This window comes from Caretta caretta, chromosome 19 (assembly GCF_965140235.1).
Source record: "Caretta caretta isolate rCarCar2 chromosome 19, rCarCar1.hap1, whole genome shotgun sequence".
Lineage (NCBI taxonomy): Eukaryota > Metazoa > Chordata > Testudines > Cheloniidae > Caretta > Caretta caretta.
The window spans coordinates 11,827,026-11,843,498 of NC_134224.1; the positions used below are offsets into that span (position 1 = coordinate 11,827,026).

The window sequence follows — 16,473 nt, forward strand, 5'->3', positions numbered from 1 at the left end:
GCCACTAAAGAGACCAGGGTCGGTTCAGGAGTGGGCTCCCGTTGCTGGAGGGTGCAGAGAGAGAGAGAGAGAGATTCAGGAATCCAGAAGGACACTTGCTGGTGTATTTTAGGTTGGAGGGGGATGAAAAACGGGCACTGAGTTCTAGACCAGTGGTTTTCAAACTTTTTTTCTGGCGACCCAGTTTAAGAAAATTGTTGATGCCGGCGACCCAAAGGAGCTGGGGATGAGGGGTTTAGGGTGTGGGAGGGGCTCAGAGTTGGGATAGAGGATTGGGGTGTGGGGGTGAGGGCTACGGCGTGGGGCCGGGAATGAGGGGGCTCTGGGCTGGGGCAGGGGGTTAGGGTGCAGGAGGAGATCAGGGCTCTGGGCTGGGGGTGCAGGCTCTGGGCTGGGGCCAGGGATGAGGGGTTTGGGGTGCAGGAAGGGGCTCCGAGTTTGGGGGGACTCAGGACTGGGGCAGGGGATTGGGGCGCAAGGTTGAGGCACGAGTTTACCTCGGGTGGCTCCCAGTCAGCGGCACAGCGGGGGTGCTAAGGCAGGCTTCCTGCCTGTCCTGGCACCATGGACTGCGCTGCGCCCCAGAAGCAGCCAGCGGCAGGTCCGTCTCCTAGGCAGAGGCCCGCAAGTGGCTCCATGCAGCTCTCGCCTGCAGGCACCACCCAGCTGGCAGAGCCCCGTGGCTCCCCTGCCTAGGAGCTGGACCTGGTGCTGGCCGCTTCCGGGGTGCAGCGCGGTGTCGGAACAGGACTATCCCGCCTTAGCTGGGCAGCACTGCCGACAGGACTTTTAACAGCCCCCCCGCCAGCCATGTTATAAAAGCTCCACTGCCCACCTGGGCCACAACAACTTTTTTCTGCATATAAAAGCCAGGGACGGCGGTAGGGAGCAGTAGGCAAGGCTATTGCCCAGGGCCCCACACCACAGGGGCCCCCCGCAAAGCTAAGTTGCTCAGGCTTCAACTTCAGCCCCAGGAGGCAGGGCTCAGGGCCCCGAGCTTCAGCCTCGCATGGCGGGGCTTCGGCTTTCTGTCCTGGGCCCCAGCGAGTCTTACAGTGGCCTGGTTTGGCGGCCCCCCCTGAAACCTGTTCGCGGCCCCCACAGTGGGCCCCGGACCCCTGTTTGAGAACCACTGTTCTAGAGCACATGATGCAGGGGAAGGAGACGTGGATATAACACTCTAGAGCGTGGCACCAGAGCGCTGTGTTCTAGAACACCTAATGCATGGGGCTGAGATGTGGACGCTGCATTCTAGAACGCCATGCTGGGTGTGGGTGAAATGGACACTACACTCCAGAGCAATTGCTGTCTCCCCCTCGAAGGAGAGCAATGAGTACAGACCTTCCAGCGGTTCCCGCACTCGTTACACAGAACGAACGTTGTCATGGGTTCATCGGCGCTACGCGTCTGGACCTATGGAGAAAACCAGTCATGCAGACTCAACAGGGAGCATGGAAGTGTCTACTTTGATTCCTTCTAACTTCCAGGCTCTGAGGGAGTGGACATTGGGGATGGAGGAGGAAGGGAATCCTTGCAGATGGAATGAGAACCGCCCCGAACCTTCCCCAAAACTCAGTCCCCCACCAAACCACAAACCAGTTCCCATATCTGAAAAGTTCCTTTTATCTTCTCCTCCTTCCCTGTTATTTCGGATCGTGCTGCCCAGGCTGCCTCTGCTCCTCCCTGCGTCTCAGCCCCAGGCAGAAGCAGGAAGTAGTGGATATCCCACAGGAAAGTACGATCCTCCCCTAAATTCCAGCCCAGCCTTGCAGGCGCAAGAGGCCTGGATAAGGTCTTGCGCTTTGGGGTGGTACGGCTGAACCTCCAGGAGCCACCTCCCCCACAAGGAAACAGATGCAGTCCAGGGGTTGAGTGGCATGAGGGGCAATGGGCCTGACTGGAAGCCTCTGGTCTTCCGCGGATCTCTGGGCTAATCCTCCTAAGGTTGCAGGGACATAACTCGTCACAGTAAAGTAGAATCCTGGTTGGAAGGTTCCAAATTTCTCTGGACTATCAGACAAGCAAGACTCGAAGGCAAGAAAGTCGATGGGGAAGAAGACCAGCTTGGAGACCATTAGAGAGGGAGGTCTGGCAATGGGGATTCAGGTAAGCAGGACCCCACTATATTTCCAGGTGGCTAAGAGCCCTTAGCTATGGCTGTGGTTTGATGGCCCTTGGCATTTGCTGAACCTGCTGCAAGTCGGAGTGGGCTAGCCAAGTTCTCCGCACTGACCCTGGAGTGGGTGGAACGTTCCCTGCAGGTTGGACTGTCACCAAAGCCATTGCTCTGGGCTGGAGGCCCCCTGCCCAAGGTGCCCACCTGGTTGTAAGTGCAATTCTTCTTCTTGCACTTGCCGCACTGGAAAAGGTCCGTGGTGGTGCCCCCGGTCTTCGCCATCTGATGCTCCCGGATGGCTTCTAGAGTCATGGCGTTCCTCAGCTCCTTCAGTTCATCACTCGCCATTTCCTGCAATGGGTCACAGTACCCAGGTCAGAGCTACAGAGCCCAACAGGTATTTCTACTCGCATCATTTTCTTACTCCCAGGTTCCCAGAGTCCCTGGAGGAGCTTCTCTCCAGTGCACGCACACACAGACAAGCACACGCAAACAGGTCCACCTGCCATCTCTGCATCTGAAATCAGATGGGAATCTTCTTACAATCCACCAGCAGCACGACCTCACTGAGGGCCTGTGCAAGTGTGAGACCAAGAGAGTTGGCTGGGCCGAGACCTCTCACTCCTGACACGTGACGTTCCCTGCTATCCCAGTCCTGGGTCCCCACGTCCCCTTCCCAATGCACCCCTGCTGCTGTCCCAGTCCTGCAAGCTTCCCCACAGCTCTGCCCACGTACCTCCAACCCAAGGTGCAGCCACGTGCTGCTATTCCAGCCTTGGGCTCCTCACGCACGGCTTGGCTGATGCTCCTCATTCCTGTCCTCCGGCGTCCTTGCTATTCCAGCCCTGAGCTCTGCTGATGCCCCACAACTCTGACCTGAAGCCCCCCTGCTATTCCAGCCCTGGGCTTGCCCCACAGCTCTGCCAATGCCCCTGAACCCTACCTTGCAGCCCCCAACCCCCGCTATTCCGGCCTTGTGACACTCCTGGGCAGAGAAAGCAAACTACACTTGGATTTTGCAGCATGTACAATGGGGACTAGGCTATGACAATGGGCCTTGTTTCCACCGGATGTGGAATTTCCAGCCCGAGCTCCAGAGGAGGTGCTGCACATATTCTTTGGCCACCTCATCCCCACCCTGCAACTGTCCTCGATCTACATGGGGGATGCCGCGGAGCAACGTGGGAAACTCACTCACCGCTTCTGGCAGGCTGCCTCCGCCAGACTCAGCGATGCTGCGTGTGACGTGCTGCCTTGGCCTCCCTGCTCTTACGACAAGCCTACAGCACCTCCAGTGCCCCTGGGCCTGCAGCCTCCCATGTCAGCAGCTTCCTGCCCTACTGCTAAGCTCTGCCCGATTCCCACCAGCAATCGCGCAGATGGAAATGATCTCTCATGGACCCAATTCTTCTCCGAGTCAGTCACCGGGCATCCCCCTCCCTTCACACCTCCCACCCCGTTACTCACCTCTGCAGTCATCCTAGCAATGAGGCTGGGGGAGATGGCTCCATTCAGCACATTCCTCCGCAGGTTGGGGTTCTTGGGGTCCTTCAGGTTACTGATCCTGCTTCTCACGCGGTTGCGGTACTTCATGTCGGTGCTCTTCAGCTCCTGGAAGATATGTGGCACCGTCAAGGAATAAGAGCCCAAGGATGACAGGACACCGCAGCGGTGGGTTATGAATGTACAGGTATCAGTGGATACCCTTAGAGGGGCCCATCTGGGCTTTGGGACACCCAGAGAACCAGGCCACACTCTGGGGTTTCGTGGGAACATCTTCCAAAGTTTCTACCTCCCTAGGTTTTGCTTTCAACGTTTGGATTCAAACAAACCCTAGAACTCAGGCAAAGCTCTTCAGCTTCCTGTGGCTTTGATGCCAAGCCCTGGCTGGACCCCAGGCTCTCTAGGAAACAGACCCAGAGTTGCCTTCATTAAACCTGGCCTGAGACTTGAGTTTGTATTGGAGACCAGTGATTTTGGGGCTGGCCCTGCTCCTGTTGAAATCATGAATGTTTTGCCAGCAGGATCCAGTCCTCCCTCTTCTCACTAATCTCTTGTCTATTACACGGTAGCTTCCCTGTAAGGTACAGGTGCAGGACAGGGCAGGCCACTTAACCTCCCCTTCACCTTGCTGAAGCTGAAATGGAACGCTACACTGCATTGCACCGTTCAGCCACGAGGTGGCGATGTGCAGAACATACCTCATCTGAGCTCCAGCCCACCGGTGCATTAATGCAGTGGTTCTCAACCAGGGGTCCGGGGCCCCCTGGAGGGCCGCAAGCAGGTTTCCGGGAGTCCGCCAAGCATGGCCAGTGTTAGACTAGCTGGGGCCCAGGGCAGAAAGCCAAAGTCTCACTGCATGGGGCTGAAGTCCGGGGCCCTGAGCCCTGCCACATGGGGCTGAAGTCCGGGGCCCTGAGCCCTGCCACATGGGGCTGAAGTCCGGGGCCCTGAGCCCTGCCACATGGGGCTGAAGCCGAAACCTGAGCAATGTACCTTTGTGGGGGCCCCTGAAGCACAGGACGACTCCCACTGACTACAGTGAGAGTTCTGGGGGCACAGGAGTAACCCACTTGTGTGTGACATGCCCCCCTGTAGGTTTATGGGTCTGGCTACGCTGCAATCAGAGGCGTGAGTGCAGCATGTGTAGACAGGCCCGAGCCAGCCTTGATCAAAGCTAGCTGAGTAACAACAGGAGCGAAGCCCCAGCAGCCTGGGTAGTGGCCTGGGTATGTACCCAGGGGACTGGGTGGGCAGGGGTAGCTCCTGCCACATCCATGCTGCCACGGCTTCCCTCCTGCTGTTACTCGAGCGAAGCTAGCTTGGGTGAGTCTACAGGTGCTGTAGCCACCTCCCAGATGCAGTGGAGACCTACCGGGTGCCTGCTTAGAGTGCCACACAGTCACCATCAGCGGGGGCACCCGAGCTGGCTCCCCTCGTTATAAAAGAGAGGGGCCAGCTGGCAGGGTGGCAGGGCGTTCTCTGCGGGGGCTCCAAGACTCTGGATCTTGCTCTGAAACAGCCTGCCTTTGGGCACACAGCAAGATTCTCCTGCTGGAGAGGGCTGAGGGTAAGCGAAGAAGGGGAGGGAAGGAGCCTGCGGAGGTGTCTGGCCGGCTGCGTCTCTGTCGAAATGATGCTGGGGTTTATCGTTTTGTTAGCGGTGCATTCGGACCTCCAGACCCCGGGACAGGCATCGGCTGTTGTTAAATTTACATCTAGCTAAATGCAGTTGGGGAGATTCTAAGTTCCAGCCCCACCAACAGGCCAAGAGGGGCAGGGCTACCCTTGGATTCAGGCTCGGTCCCCAGTAGCAAGGCAGGCAAACCGAACCACCGCCCAGCCAGCCAAAGGATATGATCTTCGATTTCAGAGGCCATCTTGTCACAGTTGACTCCAAACTGTTTGTAATCATCTAAAGCGGGGGAGAGCGAGAGAGAGGAGGGTGAACACACTTCAGAACCCAGAGAACGTGCCGAAAGGTACAACAGGCTTCATCAAAGCAGCATTCAAAGAAACCATTAATTATCGGCATAACAAGTTTGACACCGAAACCGAATTCCTTCAGATTGATTTGTATCCCCTCTGTTGATTACTGCAGGGATGCCTGCGCGCCACTGGGCCGTACCCACCTGTTTGTTAGTGCAGGGTCGCTTGTGAGCAGCAAACGATAAATGATTATCGTAGGCTTATTCACAAGTACCGTGCAGGTTCATTATTGGAGGGTTGCTTATGCACTCCAGGCCACGCTCACTGGTTTGTTATTGCAGGGTTGCTCTGAGAAGTGCTGACCCGCTGGCTGTGAAACAGTTGGCTTGTTTTAAACACACACAGCAAACAACACAGCGTTTGCAGTTTGCACAGAGATGTAAGAAAGGAGCCAGTAGGTTAAATTTCGGTCCTACCAGCAGTGAGGGGTGTCCCTTCAAACCCACGGCACATCGAAAGGCATGACCTGGTGGAAGCCGATTGAGTTACACCCAGGAGAAATTTGGCCGTGTGGGTTTTTTGCAATGAGCAACTAAACCAATCATCAAAACCGCCAAAGCGCCCAGCAGTGACTGGCTCCTATTCGGGTCACAATCCCAGCTCTTGTTCCTGCTCTGCCTCCACCCAGCGAAAGGGATGCCTCAAAATCAGTCCGCCCTGTGAGCTGCCCCAGGTGACGGCCCCTTCCCAACCCCAGCCCCCTCTCACCATCCATTTTCAGGGCAGCCGAGATCATCTCGACGCACTTGTCCCGGACCGAGTCTCCCGTGAGGTAGCAGGACGCCAGGAAGCAGATGGTCGGTGCGAACGTGGGGCTCGAGGGGCTGCTGGGAGTCTTGGGGGTCTCGGGTTTGGATTTGGCACTGTTGGGTCTGGAGAGAACAGACAGGCTGTCACACCAGGAAGCCACAAGACAAGGCACCTTTCTTGCTAGCCCTAACCAGAGGAGGGGCTCCCGGCACAACCCAAAGCATCTTCACCTGCAAGGGATCCCCCTGTGTGACACTTACCTCACTTCCCAGGAGCCTCTCTACCCCATACTGGCTACCTGTAGCCCCCAGGTACTGCTCCCCTCCATGCGGGCAGAGGGAGCATCTTCAGACCTCCAAGCCCCACGGCCCCTCCATTCCATGCTGTGATGGGGCTGTCTCCACAGCACTAACCCCCCTGCAAACTCCATCCAGCCCACACTGGCCTGGGGATGTCTCCTGACTGTTCTCCCGCTCTTCTGCTCATGGACCTTGGAAAGATCCATTCATCGTGGGTATTTACCCCCACTCCCTTACAAGCTGAGCACCTCACCGTCTGGAATGTATCTGTCCTCCCTACACCTTTCTCGGATCTAGGCCTAAGTGACTTGCCCAAGGTCACATGGGCAATCTGTGGCAGACAAGGACTTGAACCTAGCTATCCTGAATCCCAAGCTACTGCTCTAAGCATTGGACCTCTGATAGTGGCTGGCCTCCAGCGTCATCTCCACGAGGCTTTCCCACCCTCCCCTACCTTTCCTCTTTGCCATCACTGGAGTTCTTCCGAGAGCCAGGGGGAGAGGCTGCTGGGTTGGAGCCTGTAGAGGGCCTCCTGGAATCAAAACAGGGAGAGGCAACAGTGCATGTGATGCCAGCAGAGAGAGCGGAGGAGCAAGGGCTGAGGTTCTTCTGGGGATCCCAGCAATAGATCTGTAACGTGCTTGGACACCACGGTGATGGGCATGGTCTAAGCACCAAGGACAGAGATGGTCAGGGATGAGATCGGCTGGTGGGATATCAAACGCTCAGAGCTAACGGCCTGCTCCAACCTCCTCCGAACGCAGCGGGTGTCTTTCCATTGATTTGCATTGGCGTTGGATCAAGCCCTCGGTGTGCAAATGCCCAAGTGCATTGTGGGATCTGAGGTGACAGCCCTCTACGGCCAGCACGCGATGCCTTCCAAGCCCTCGGTGAAGGGCATTTGGTCTCTTGGGGCATGTCTGCATTGTAAATAAACACCCGCAGCTGGCCCGTGTCAGCTGACTTGGACTTACAAGGCTCGGCTGCAGGGCTATAAAATTGCAGTGTAGACATCTGGGCTTGGCTTGGAGCCCAGGCTCTGGGATACTCCCCCAACACCCGGGCTCCAGCCAGAGCCCAAATGTCTGCATCGCAATCTAACAGCCCCACAGCCCCAGCCAGCTGACATGGGTGAGCTGCAGGTGTTTACATTGACACAGTATAGACATACCCCTGGGGATAATGCCCAGGGCCATTTCAGACAATGCTGAAAGAGAGGGATACAGGTCATGGACGCCCCAACTCTGCAAAGCCAGTGTGATGTTTACTGCCTCCTGCTGGCTGAGAGCCTCGCTCTGCCATGACAGACGGAGCCCCCTGGGGGAATCAGCACGTCATGACTTTCATCACGGCTTCCCTGCCTCCTCCACTTCTTTCTAGGCTTCTGCCTGGTGCCCAGCGACATGGTATCCAAGAACCTTCGAACAAGGAACCTCCATCCAGATGTCCTCTAACTCACTCTATCCACTCCAGTTCTGGAGCCACGACCTGTCCCGGCTAGGGCAGAGTGACCAGCTGGCACACAGAGCTCCATCACGCACTGGGGACAGGCATCCCCTGCATTGGACCTCAGAATCCCACCTTCCTTCTCCTGCAATAGACCCCCCGGGAGGACAAGAAGTTCTGGAGGTAGGATAAGACGTAAAGGGCGTAATCTGCAGCAAGGGAGATTTAGTTTGGACACTAGGAAGAACTTTCTAACGGCAAGGGGAGTTAAGCTCTGTAACCGGCTTCCCGGCCAGGATGTGGAATCCCCATCATTGGAATTATTCAAGAACAGGTTAGACAAACCCCTGTCAGGGCTGGTCTAGGTTTACTTGGCCCTGCTTCTGCGCAGGGGGCTGGACTTGATGACCTCTCGAGGTCCCTTCCAGCCCTGCCTTTGTCTGATTCTAGGGTTCTAGGAGGGAACAGGGTGAGATCCCAGCCGTTAGAGGGCTGGCTGGAGGAATGAGCCTCCCCCTTACCTTTCCACCGATGGTCTCTTCTGAGGGGAGGAAGAGGAGGAGGAAGCGGTGATGGTGGAAGATCTTGAGTCTGTAGAGTCTCTCCTGAAAGAGAAGCGGGGGAGGAAGGGCCATGTCCTAAAGCGCAGAGAACAGGGGTTCAGGAGGGAAACACCCACAGAACCAGGGGGCACACAGGGCCTGGTAATCCTTAAAGAGGGCATTTACTGGTGAACGGGGCATCCTGTCCAGGGATTGCAAGAGGGCATTAAGAGAAGGCGGGTCACTGCCATGTGGAGGAGGTGGTGGCAGATGGAAGATGCCTTGTTTTGAGCTGGGCATGCCACTCTTCCAAAGACAGAGAAGCAAAATGTGCCACAATCCAGCCACAAAACACCTACCTCTCTTTCTTGCCGTCCAAGTACGACTTTTTTGAGGTGGCGGGAAGGGCTCTGCAGTTGCTGGTCTCCCTTCGTAGGGAAAAAACACAGAGAGGACAGAGATTAGCTCCGCTGAGATCCTGGCACAAAGCCCCCAAGCCCTCTCTGCTGACAGCTGTGTTGGCATGACCAGCTGCCCAGGGGCATGTGCCAACTGCAGTGGCATGTCTTCCCCAGTGGAACAGGTCACCGGTCATCCACCCTCCTCCCCCGAACCAGTCAGCCTTCTGCAAACACAGCGGGTTCATCACACCACCTATTCACCCCTCTTGCAACTGGAGAATTCAAGCATAAAGGGAACCCTTATGCCAGACCCCCAGTCATTAGTGTCACCTAGCGGTTAGAGCAAAAGGCCTGTAAGTCAGGACTCCTGGGTTCTGTTCCCAGCTCTGAGGGGGAGTACGGTGTAATGGTTTGAGCGGGGGCCTGGCAGACTGAACTCCTGTGTTTCTGAAGATATAATTATTGTATTGAGACTTGTAAAGCATAAGAATAACTCAAAACATCCAAATTCACAGATATGAAGGCCAGAAGGGACCTCGTCAGACCTCCTGCGTTACATAGGCCAGAGAACCTCACCCCGTCATTTCCGCACAAGCTACAGCAGATCTTTTAGAAAGACATCCAGTCTCGACCTTGGGACTGCAGGGAATGGAAAAATCCACCTTTTCCTGCGTAATTAATGAGCCAAATTCTGGCCCTCTTCCCTCCTAAGCTTAGAAGACCCTTCAAGCAACAAAAGCACCACGGTCAGTTGCACAAAATGAGAAGCCACCCCCGGAGCAGGGATCTGATCGTAGCAGCTGGCTGCTCTCTCTGTACAGAACCAAGCCCAAACCCCAGATCCGACCCTGGCTTCGGCAGAATTCTGAAACGGGATCCAGCTCCGAGCTTCCCAACTAGCTTGTGTTTCTATAACCGGCCAAACCCTGGGCCCCGTTCTGGAAGCCCTTCAGAGTTTTGCGTCCGTCAAGAATCTGGCTCCAAATCTTTGTGGGTCTAGAAATACCTGACAGCGCCAGTTGCTGCTGCTGAGGCCTTTCGCCTGTTGTAATCCTGCCCTAAACTCACGGCGGTTCGGGAGGCGAGTGGCCAGACCACGTCTGAGATATTGCCACTGGACATAACGTGGGCCACGCGATTATCTGTCCCCACAGTGCTTTACAGAAGGCACAGCTTGGAGCAGTCTCAACAGCCCTGCTACGGGCCAAACACCGATTATAAACCCTCGGGTAACTGCTGAATTGTATCACTCACACTTGATGAATGGGTCTCAGTAACAGCACTGAGAACAGTATGGTGATGCAGCCTGCCTTCTAGGCACTGCTGCCTAGTGGCCAGAGCACTGAACTGGGACTCAGAGGACCTGGATTCTACTCCTGGCTCTGCCACTGGCCAGCTGGGTAATCTTGAGCAAGTCAGAGTGCTCGGTGCCTCAGTTTCCCCATCTTTAAAATGGTGATGGTGATACTGACCTCCTTTGCAAAAGCACTTGGAGCTCTACTGAGGAAAGGTGCTAGATAAAAGAGCCAGGTTCTGTTATGCGTTCACACAGGTATAAAGGCTTGGTGTCTGCAGACTGTTATCAGCTCTGATGCTGGAGGACTCTGGGGTTCTATTCCCAGCTCTGTCACTGACTCACTGTCGGTTTGATCTAAGACCTTGGAAGCCAAGAGGAGCCTTTTCCGTCCACCGCAAGCCCTGTGTGACTTTATTCGCATTGCCCCTGCCCTGTAACTGCTGCTCCACAAATAAAGGACCTGCAGGCACATAAGCAAGTACCTGTCTGGCTTGGAGTCTGCAGAATGACTCTTTGGGGTTGCCGTGTGAGAGCCGGACTTGCTGGATTTCCTGGGGAGAGAGGGGGTTCAGGGAGAGGGGTTTCTGCTCTTCAGCACAGTTCTATTTTTAGTACATCAGATTTCCGCCCCCTCCCCCTTATTTTTGTCTTAGAAACTGTCCCCAAGCACTAGACAAGAAATGAAAAAGAAAGCGAGCTACCCTCTTCATTTCGCTGTCTTCTCCAATTTCCTTCCCCTGAAACCTTCCCTATCTTTCAACTAAGGGCTATGTCTACACAGAAACTCACTGTGTGGCAGGCTGGGGTGTGAATCTACAACACTAGCTGGCCGCCATGCACTAAATGCTCCCTGGTGCGCCCTGATCTACTCTCGTTTGAAAAGCTGAGTCAAGGTCCTCGATTTCAAACGCATCCAAGTCCTGGGCTGTTCAGGTGGGTGGTTTTGGTTCAGCCAAATCAATGAACTCCAAATTTAGCTCCCAGCTCTGATTTCATGCACATGATCCCCTCCCTCAACAGAAACCTTCAGTAATTTGGAGACCGCTCTCCCTTTCTCCTCACTCTCATTTTAACCTGGGTTTATTTCCTTTTTTTATGTTATTTTTTTTAAACACCCACTTCTCCCGCTTGTGCCACCATGATTTGCTGGGGGAAGGCGCACGTTTTCACGAGGATTTTTACACCACGGCTACGTTCGGGGGTAGAAACGGCTGCAGTGGCCTGAATTGGAATTGGGCGGCTCTAGCTGAAATATACAACGGCGGGTATGCCATAGGTGTCCACACCCATCAGGCTGAAAAAAATTGCACGCCACCATGTCTTCCCCTCACCCGGATCCAAGCAATAAGGAGGATGCTGGGGAGTTTACCTGTCCTGTTTCTGATCCGATGAATGTTTCTTCAAGCCAGGAAGAGGGCCCACTGCCTTATGATTGGGAAAGTCCCTTTAAAAGAAGGGGAAAAAATGCAGCAAATTACTAACTCCTAAAGGATAAAGGGATGAGCCATTAAGAAGCTAGAGGCCAAATCCTAATTCCATTCAGTTCTGTCGCTGACTTCAGTGGGTCCAAAGGGATGACTTGCAGGAAGGCTACACCTAGCTGGAAAAAAGGGATGGATTTGTAGATGCCACATGGTGAGCAGAGAGGCACGATGGTCCAGTGGTTAGCGTACTTGCCCATGACTTGGGAGACCTGGGTTCAATGCCTTACACTATCATAAACTTCCTGTGTGACCTTGGGGCCAGTCACTTATGCCCTAATTCCCCAAAGGTATTGAGGCTCATAACTCCTATTGACATGGGCTGGGCTCCCTGGCCAGACTGTATGTCCCATAATGCACCACAGCCAGGAACTCCCCTGAAATCAATGGGAGTTAAGTGTCGCAATACCCTTGAGGATCTGGGCCTTAGGCTGCTGAGTGGACTCCCATGATGCACCACCTGCCCTCTCCAAAAGAGGAGATTGGTGCATCATGGAAGATGTAGTCTGACACATGACTATTATCTATCTTGGCCATTTATATGGCCCCCATCACAGTTGTACTGGAGCATCTCACAGTCCTTAATGTATTTTCCTTCACACCTTCCCTGGGAGGCAGGTCAGTGCGGGTTCCTCTGTTTTACAAGTGGGGACTGAGGCCCAAAGAGGATCAATGGGAGTTAGGTGCCTAAATACCTTTGAGGATCCGACCCTTTGCCTCTATCTGCCTCAACAGCCTGACCAGTGATTACTCCTGTGCCTTGGCTAAGTGACTGATTTATTATTATCGTTGTTTCCTACCACCAGGGCATGGCTACTGCTTACCAAAACCTGACAGTCTAAGAACCTCAGGGGTCAGCTCATACCTTTCTTTGTGCTTTTCCTTGTGCTTCTCAGCGGGGCTTTTGCAGCATTTCACTGGATGGGAATTCGCCCCTTCAGGCTGCCAGCTGGGAAAGTCGAGACTTTTTTCTTTTTTATTCTTTTGCCCTTCCAGGGCCTTCTCTCTCTTCGGAGTCCCCGAGGACTCTAAGGAGAACAGATCAGGTTGTCACCCAGACGTTGACTGAAACTAAAATGTGAGGGGGCGGGAGGGGCACTGTTATTCACCAAGCTGGTAATAATTTCATACTGGTTGGAAAAAAACAACCACCACGAGCACTTGGCTTGGGGAAATTCAATCAGTGGCCCACTTGGGCATTCAGGGCAGTGTTATCAAGGGCCAGGTTCAGATCTCCCTTCTATCAATTTTCCGCCTTTATTGCTCCACTGACTTTAGTGGCATCACTCCTGATTTACATCATTCTCAATGACAGCAGACTCCGGACCCATATGCAGCCCACAGAATCCAAGCCTCTGCTACCAGGGGACTTGGTGGCCCAGAAGATTAGTGCATTAGACTGTTATCTTTTGAGACTTGGTTCCAAATGACCGCTGGGTCCAGGCCATCGACTAGAGAAGAGGTCATTCGTTTCTGGTCAGGATTGCACTGACAGGGATTATGTAGAGTTCTGGGATTGGAATATCAAGCAGCTCAGGCTTGAGGTGCAGGGCATAGGGAACCAGGACTGGACCAGCCAAGAGAGATGCAGGTCAGGGTTGAGTTGCATGCGCTGGCAGAACTTGCATGTGGACCTACGACTTGAAACAGCATGGAGAGTTTCCATGGTGAGCAGGAGGGGCCAGTGGTCTTCGAACATGGGAGACCGGGGGTGAATTTCCTGCTCTGCCGTGGACTTCCTGTGAGATCGTGGGCACTCATGTAGCCTCTCTGTGCCTCAGCTTCCCCTCTCTAATAGCACCGGCCTGCCTCACAGGTGGAGTGTGAGGATAAAATCATTAAAGATAGGCAGCGCTTTGGGATCTACTGATGAAAAGTGTTATATAGGATATAGGCATTACTGTGATTAGTGGGTGCACGGACAGAGCTGCCCTGAAAGTCAGGACCAGGTACAGGAGTGTCACTTAAACACAACCTGCCCACTCTGCACATGGCTCTGTCCAGATCTTCTCACCAATAAGCCACCTAATGACCCTTCTGCCAAATTAAAACCAACAGCCAGGCCCATTAGCTGTTTGTATCCCAGGGAGTAAAGAGACCCTAAGGACTGTGTAGAATCAAAGGGCCCACGGAGGTTTCGGGGCCAGTTAGCATTTTACTCGTGAGGCTGAAGCAGCCTCAGGATCTCTCACCTAGCAGACGTTTCCAGTTCCTGATGAGGATTTTCGCCAGGGCCACCACCTCTTCGTCCGAGCACTGCTTCCGGACAGTGTTGACGGCCACGCCGATTCTCGTGGACTGGGAACACACATGGACGTTTGTTTATTATTAAGCAGATCAAAGAAGGAGGCAGAACAGAGAGGAAAGGTAGCCCGGTGGTTAACACACTAACCTGCTGCAGACTCCCTGTGTGATCTTGGGTAAATCACTTAACCGCTCTGTGCCTTGGTTTCCTCATCTGTACAATAGGGCATAATAGAGCTGCCCTACCTCCCAGGGTGTGGTGGTGAGGTGCTCAAATATTACAGCAATGGGGGCCATGTCAGTACCTTGGCTGGATGGGACAAAGACTATCTTTTTGTTTTGTGTTTGTACAGCACCTAGCGTAGTGAGACCCTGGTCCATGACTGGGGTTCTTAGGTGAGACAATAATACAAATAATAAATAAATATTAATAAATACAATTATGGATGGATAGAAACTGGTATGGCTCCTCTTCCCCCTGCTCCTCTGGTGTGGGGCCAAGGGAATACATCAGGAAAGTTCATGACAGCAGGCTCTTACAGCCCCCTGCTTTCCCAGGTGGAGGAAGGACCCAGAGAGGAGACAGGACTACAGCAAAGGACAATCACAGCTCGCTTTTGAAATCATCTCGAGAGAACAAGTGACGTGGTGGGACCCTCCCTACCGCTAGCAAGAGCGGTCGTTTAGGAGCTGGTCTGATAACCTGACAGGTCCCTCGCAGTCTGACCCAACGTTTTATTTAAAAAGCCTCTTAAAGGAAATGGCTGGAGCTCAAGTGGTTTGAACGTCTCTCCCATTAGACATTGGGCAGCCCAGCTTACACATCTCATCTCTGGGTGGGTTGTCAGCCACAGGGATCGAACCTGGGACCTCTCAATAAGGCCCTGCTCCCTCAGCCCAGGCTGTAGCAGGCTTGGCAAGCTCTAGCTGGCCTAGCCACAACAGGAGGGGGGCAAAGAGCCACACCAAGTGCTTGTAACATACTCTGAATTCCATGTTACCTCCCCCGTGTACTGCCCCTTCTTCAGATCCAAGTAACCCATTATATGCTGGAGTTATGCGCCTCCCTCTCTTCCACCCACTCCCCCTCACCTGCAGCAGCTCGATGGTCATAGTGTAGCCGTTCAGTTCTTTCAGCAGATCAAGAGCTCCGTCCTAGGTCAAACAGAAGCTGCAGTGAGCCCTGAAACACCAGCGTGGACAACCACCCCCTGGAAACAGCCTTTGCATCGCAGGGTGCCGAAGGGGTGATGGGAACAGAGGCATCATGTCCAAAACCCTGTTCTAAACTGCCCTCCCTTGGCCAAACTGTGCCCTGCAGCGACACCCCTGCCGCTTCACGGAGAGCAGAACTGGTGCAACGGAGAGAAGAATGCATTACTTGATCACCGGAGCACCCACAGGTGCTGACTGAGATCTGGGCGCTGCACAGACACGGAGCGAGAGACAACCCCAAAGAGCGCAGAGAAGCCAGAAAAAAGGGTGGGAGAAAGAAAGGTCCCAAAGGTGCTGATATAGCCCAGTCACTACGTTAAACGGACTTAAATAAGGTTCTGGGCTTGGTTTGCCAAGACCTTCGCCTGCTTAGTGCCATGGCAAACGAGCCATTCAAAATCCTTGGAACTTTCTGGTAAAGATGCCCAAAAGAAGGAAAAACCGTTAAAGCGCTGGAAACAGCCAGTATTAAATAAGGGCTTCCATTTTAACAGCATCCCTTGTTCCCTTTCCCGTGAGCTGGAGAGAATTTTTAGAAAGGAAAAATGCCTCGTCTGGCATTAAAGATGGCATTAACTGTCCCTTGGGAAAAGAGAAGATGTTTGTTGAGATGGGCTGGAACTGGCCTTGCTGCTGCTGCTAAGGCCCGATCTCGTTTTCGAGCAGACACCGCAAGACAAACACATGCAAGACAAGAACAGCAAAGGTAGAAAATGCAGGGTCTGTCTGTGGGGTTGACTTTCTCTCGCTGGAGAAATGCAGGCACAGTGCATGAGACCTGGGACCGAGGCCCAGAGAGACGAAGCAACTGGCCCAAGCTCATCTAGGGAGACTGCAACCGAGATGGGACTTAATCCAGATGAAGCGCCTTAACCACAAGGCCATCCTCCCTTAAAATGCCCGGGTCTTTGAAACCCGCCATAGATTGACCCCAGCTTATCTCATCGGCCTTGTGCCAAATTCTTTTGCTAGCTACACCAGCATACGCCCAGAGCGACTCTGGAAGCCAGCGGCCTGACTTTGCGTTTATGCTAGCATAACAGAGCAACATTTGCTCCCTTGTCTCTATTCTCCTCAGCCCAGGAGAAGAAGGATCGCCCAGCGGTGAGGACACTAACCTTAGGGGTGGGAGGTCCTATTCAATTCCTTACTTTGCCACCGATTTCCTGTGTGACCTTGGGCAAGTCACTTGG

The 16,473-nt window shown here is 54.0% G+C and overlaps 1 protein-coding gene across 4 annotated transcripts in view; it reads right to left on the reverse strand.

Moving 5' to 3' along the window:
- TCEA3 (transcription elongation factor A3) overlaps positions 1-16,473 on the reverse strand; it is a 30,584-nt gene that overhangs the window by 2,707 nt on the left and 11,404 nt on the right. Inside the window, exons 2-14 of one of the 4 annotated variants that reach the window (XM_048825491.2) lie at positions 15,158-15,220; positions 14,014-14,119; positions 12,687-12,849; positions 11,710-11,784; positions 10,823-10,891; positions 9,002-9,070; positions 8,622-8,738; positions 7,109-7,186; positions 6,314-6,477; positions 5,470-5,531; positions 3,584-3,733; positions 2,321-2,467; positions 1,342-1,413 (exon numbers count right to left, since the gene is read on the reverse strand). In XM_048825491.2, coding sequence (XP_048681448.2) covers positions 1,342-1,413; positions 2,321-2,467; positions 3,584-3,733; positions 5,470-5,531; positions 6,314-6,477; positions 7,109-7,186; positions 8,622-8,738; positions 9,002-9,070; positions 10,823-10,891; positions 11,710-11,784; positions 12,687-12,849; positions 14,014-14,119; positions 15,158-15,220 — 1,335 coding nt within the window. The remainder of the gene's footprint in view (positions 1-1,341; positions 1,414-2,320; positions 2,468-3,583; positions 3,734-5,469; positions 5,532-6,313; positions 6,478-7,108; positions 7,187-8,621; positions 8,739-9,001; positions 9,071-10,822; positions 10,892-11,709; positions 11,785-12,686; positions 12,850-14,013; positions 14,120-15,157; positions 15,221-16,473) is intronic. The other 3 variants (XM_048825492.2, XM_048825494.2, XM_048825495.2) reach the window with 3 other exon arrangements.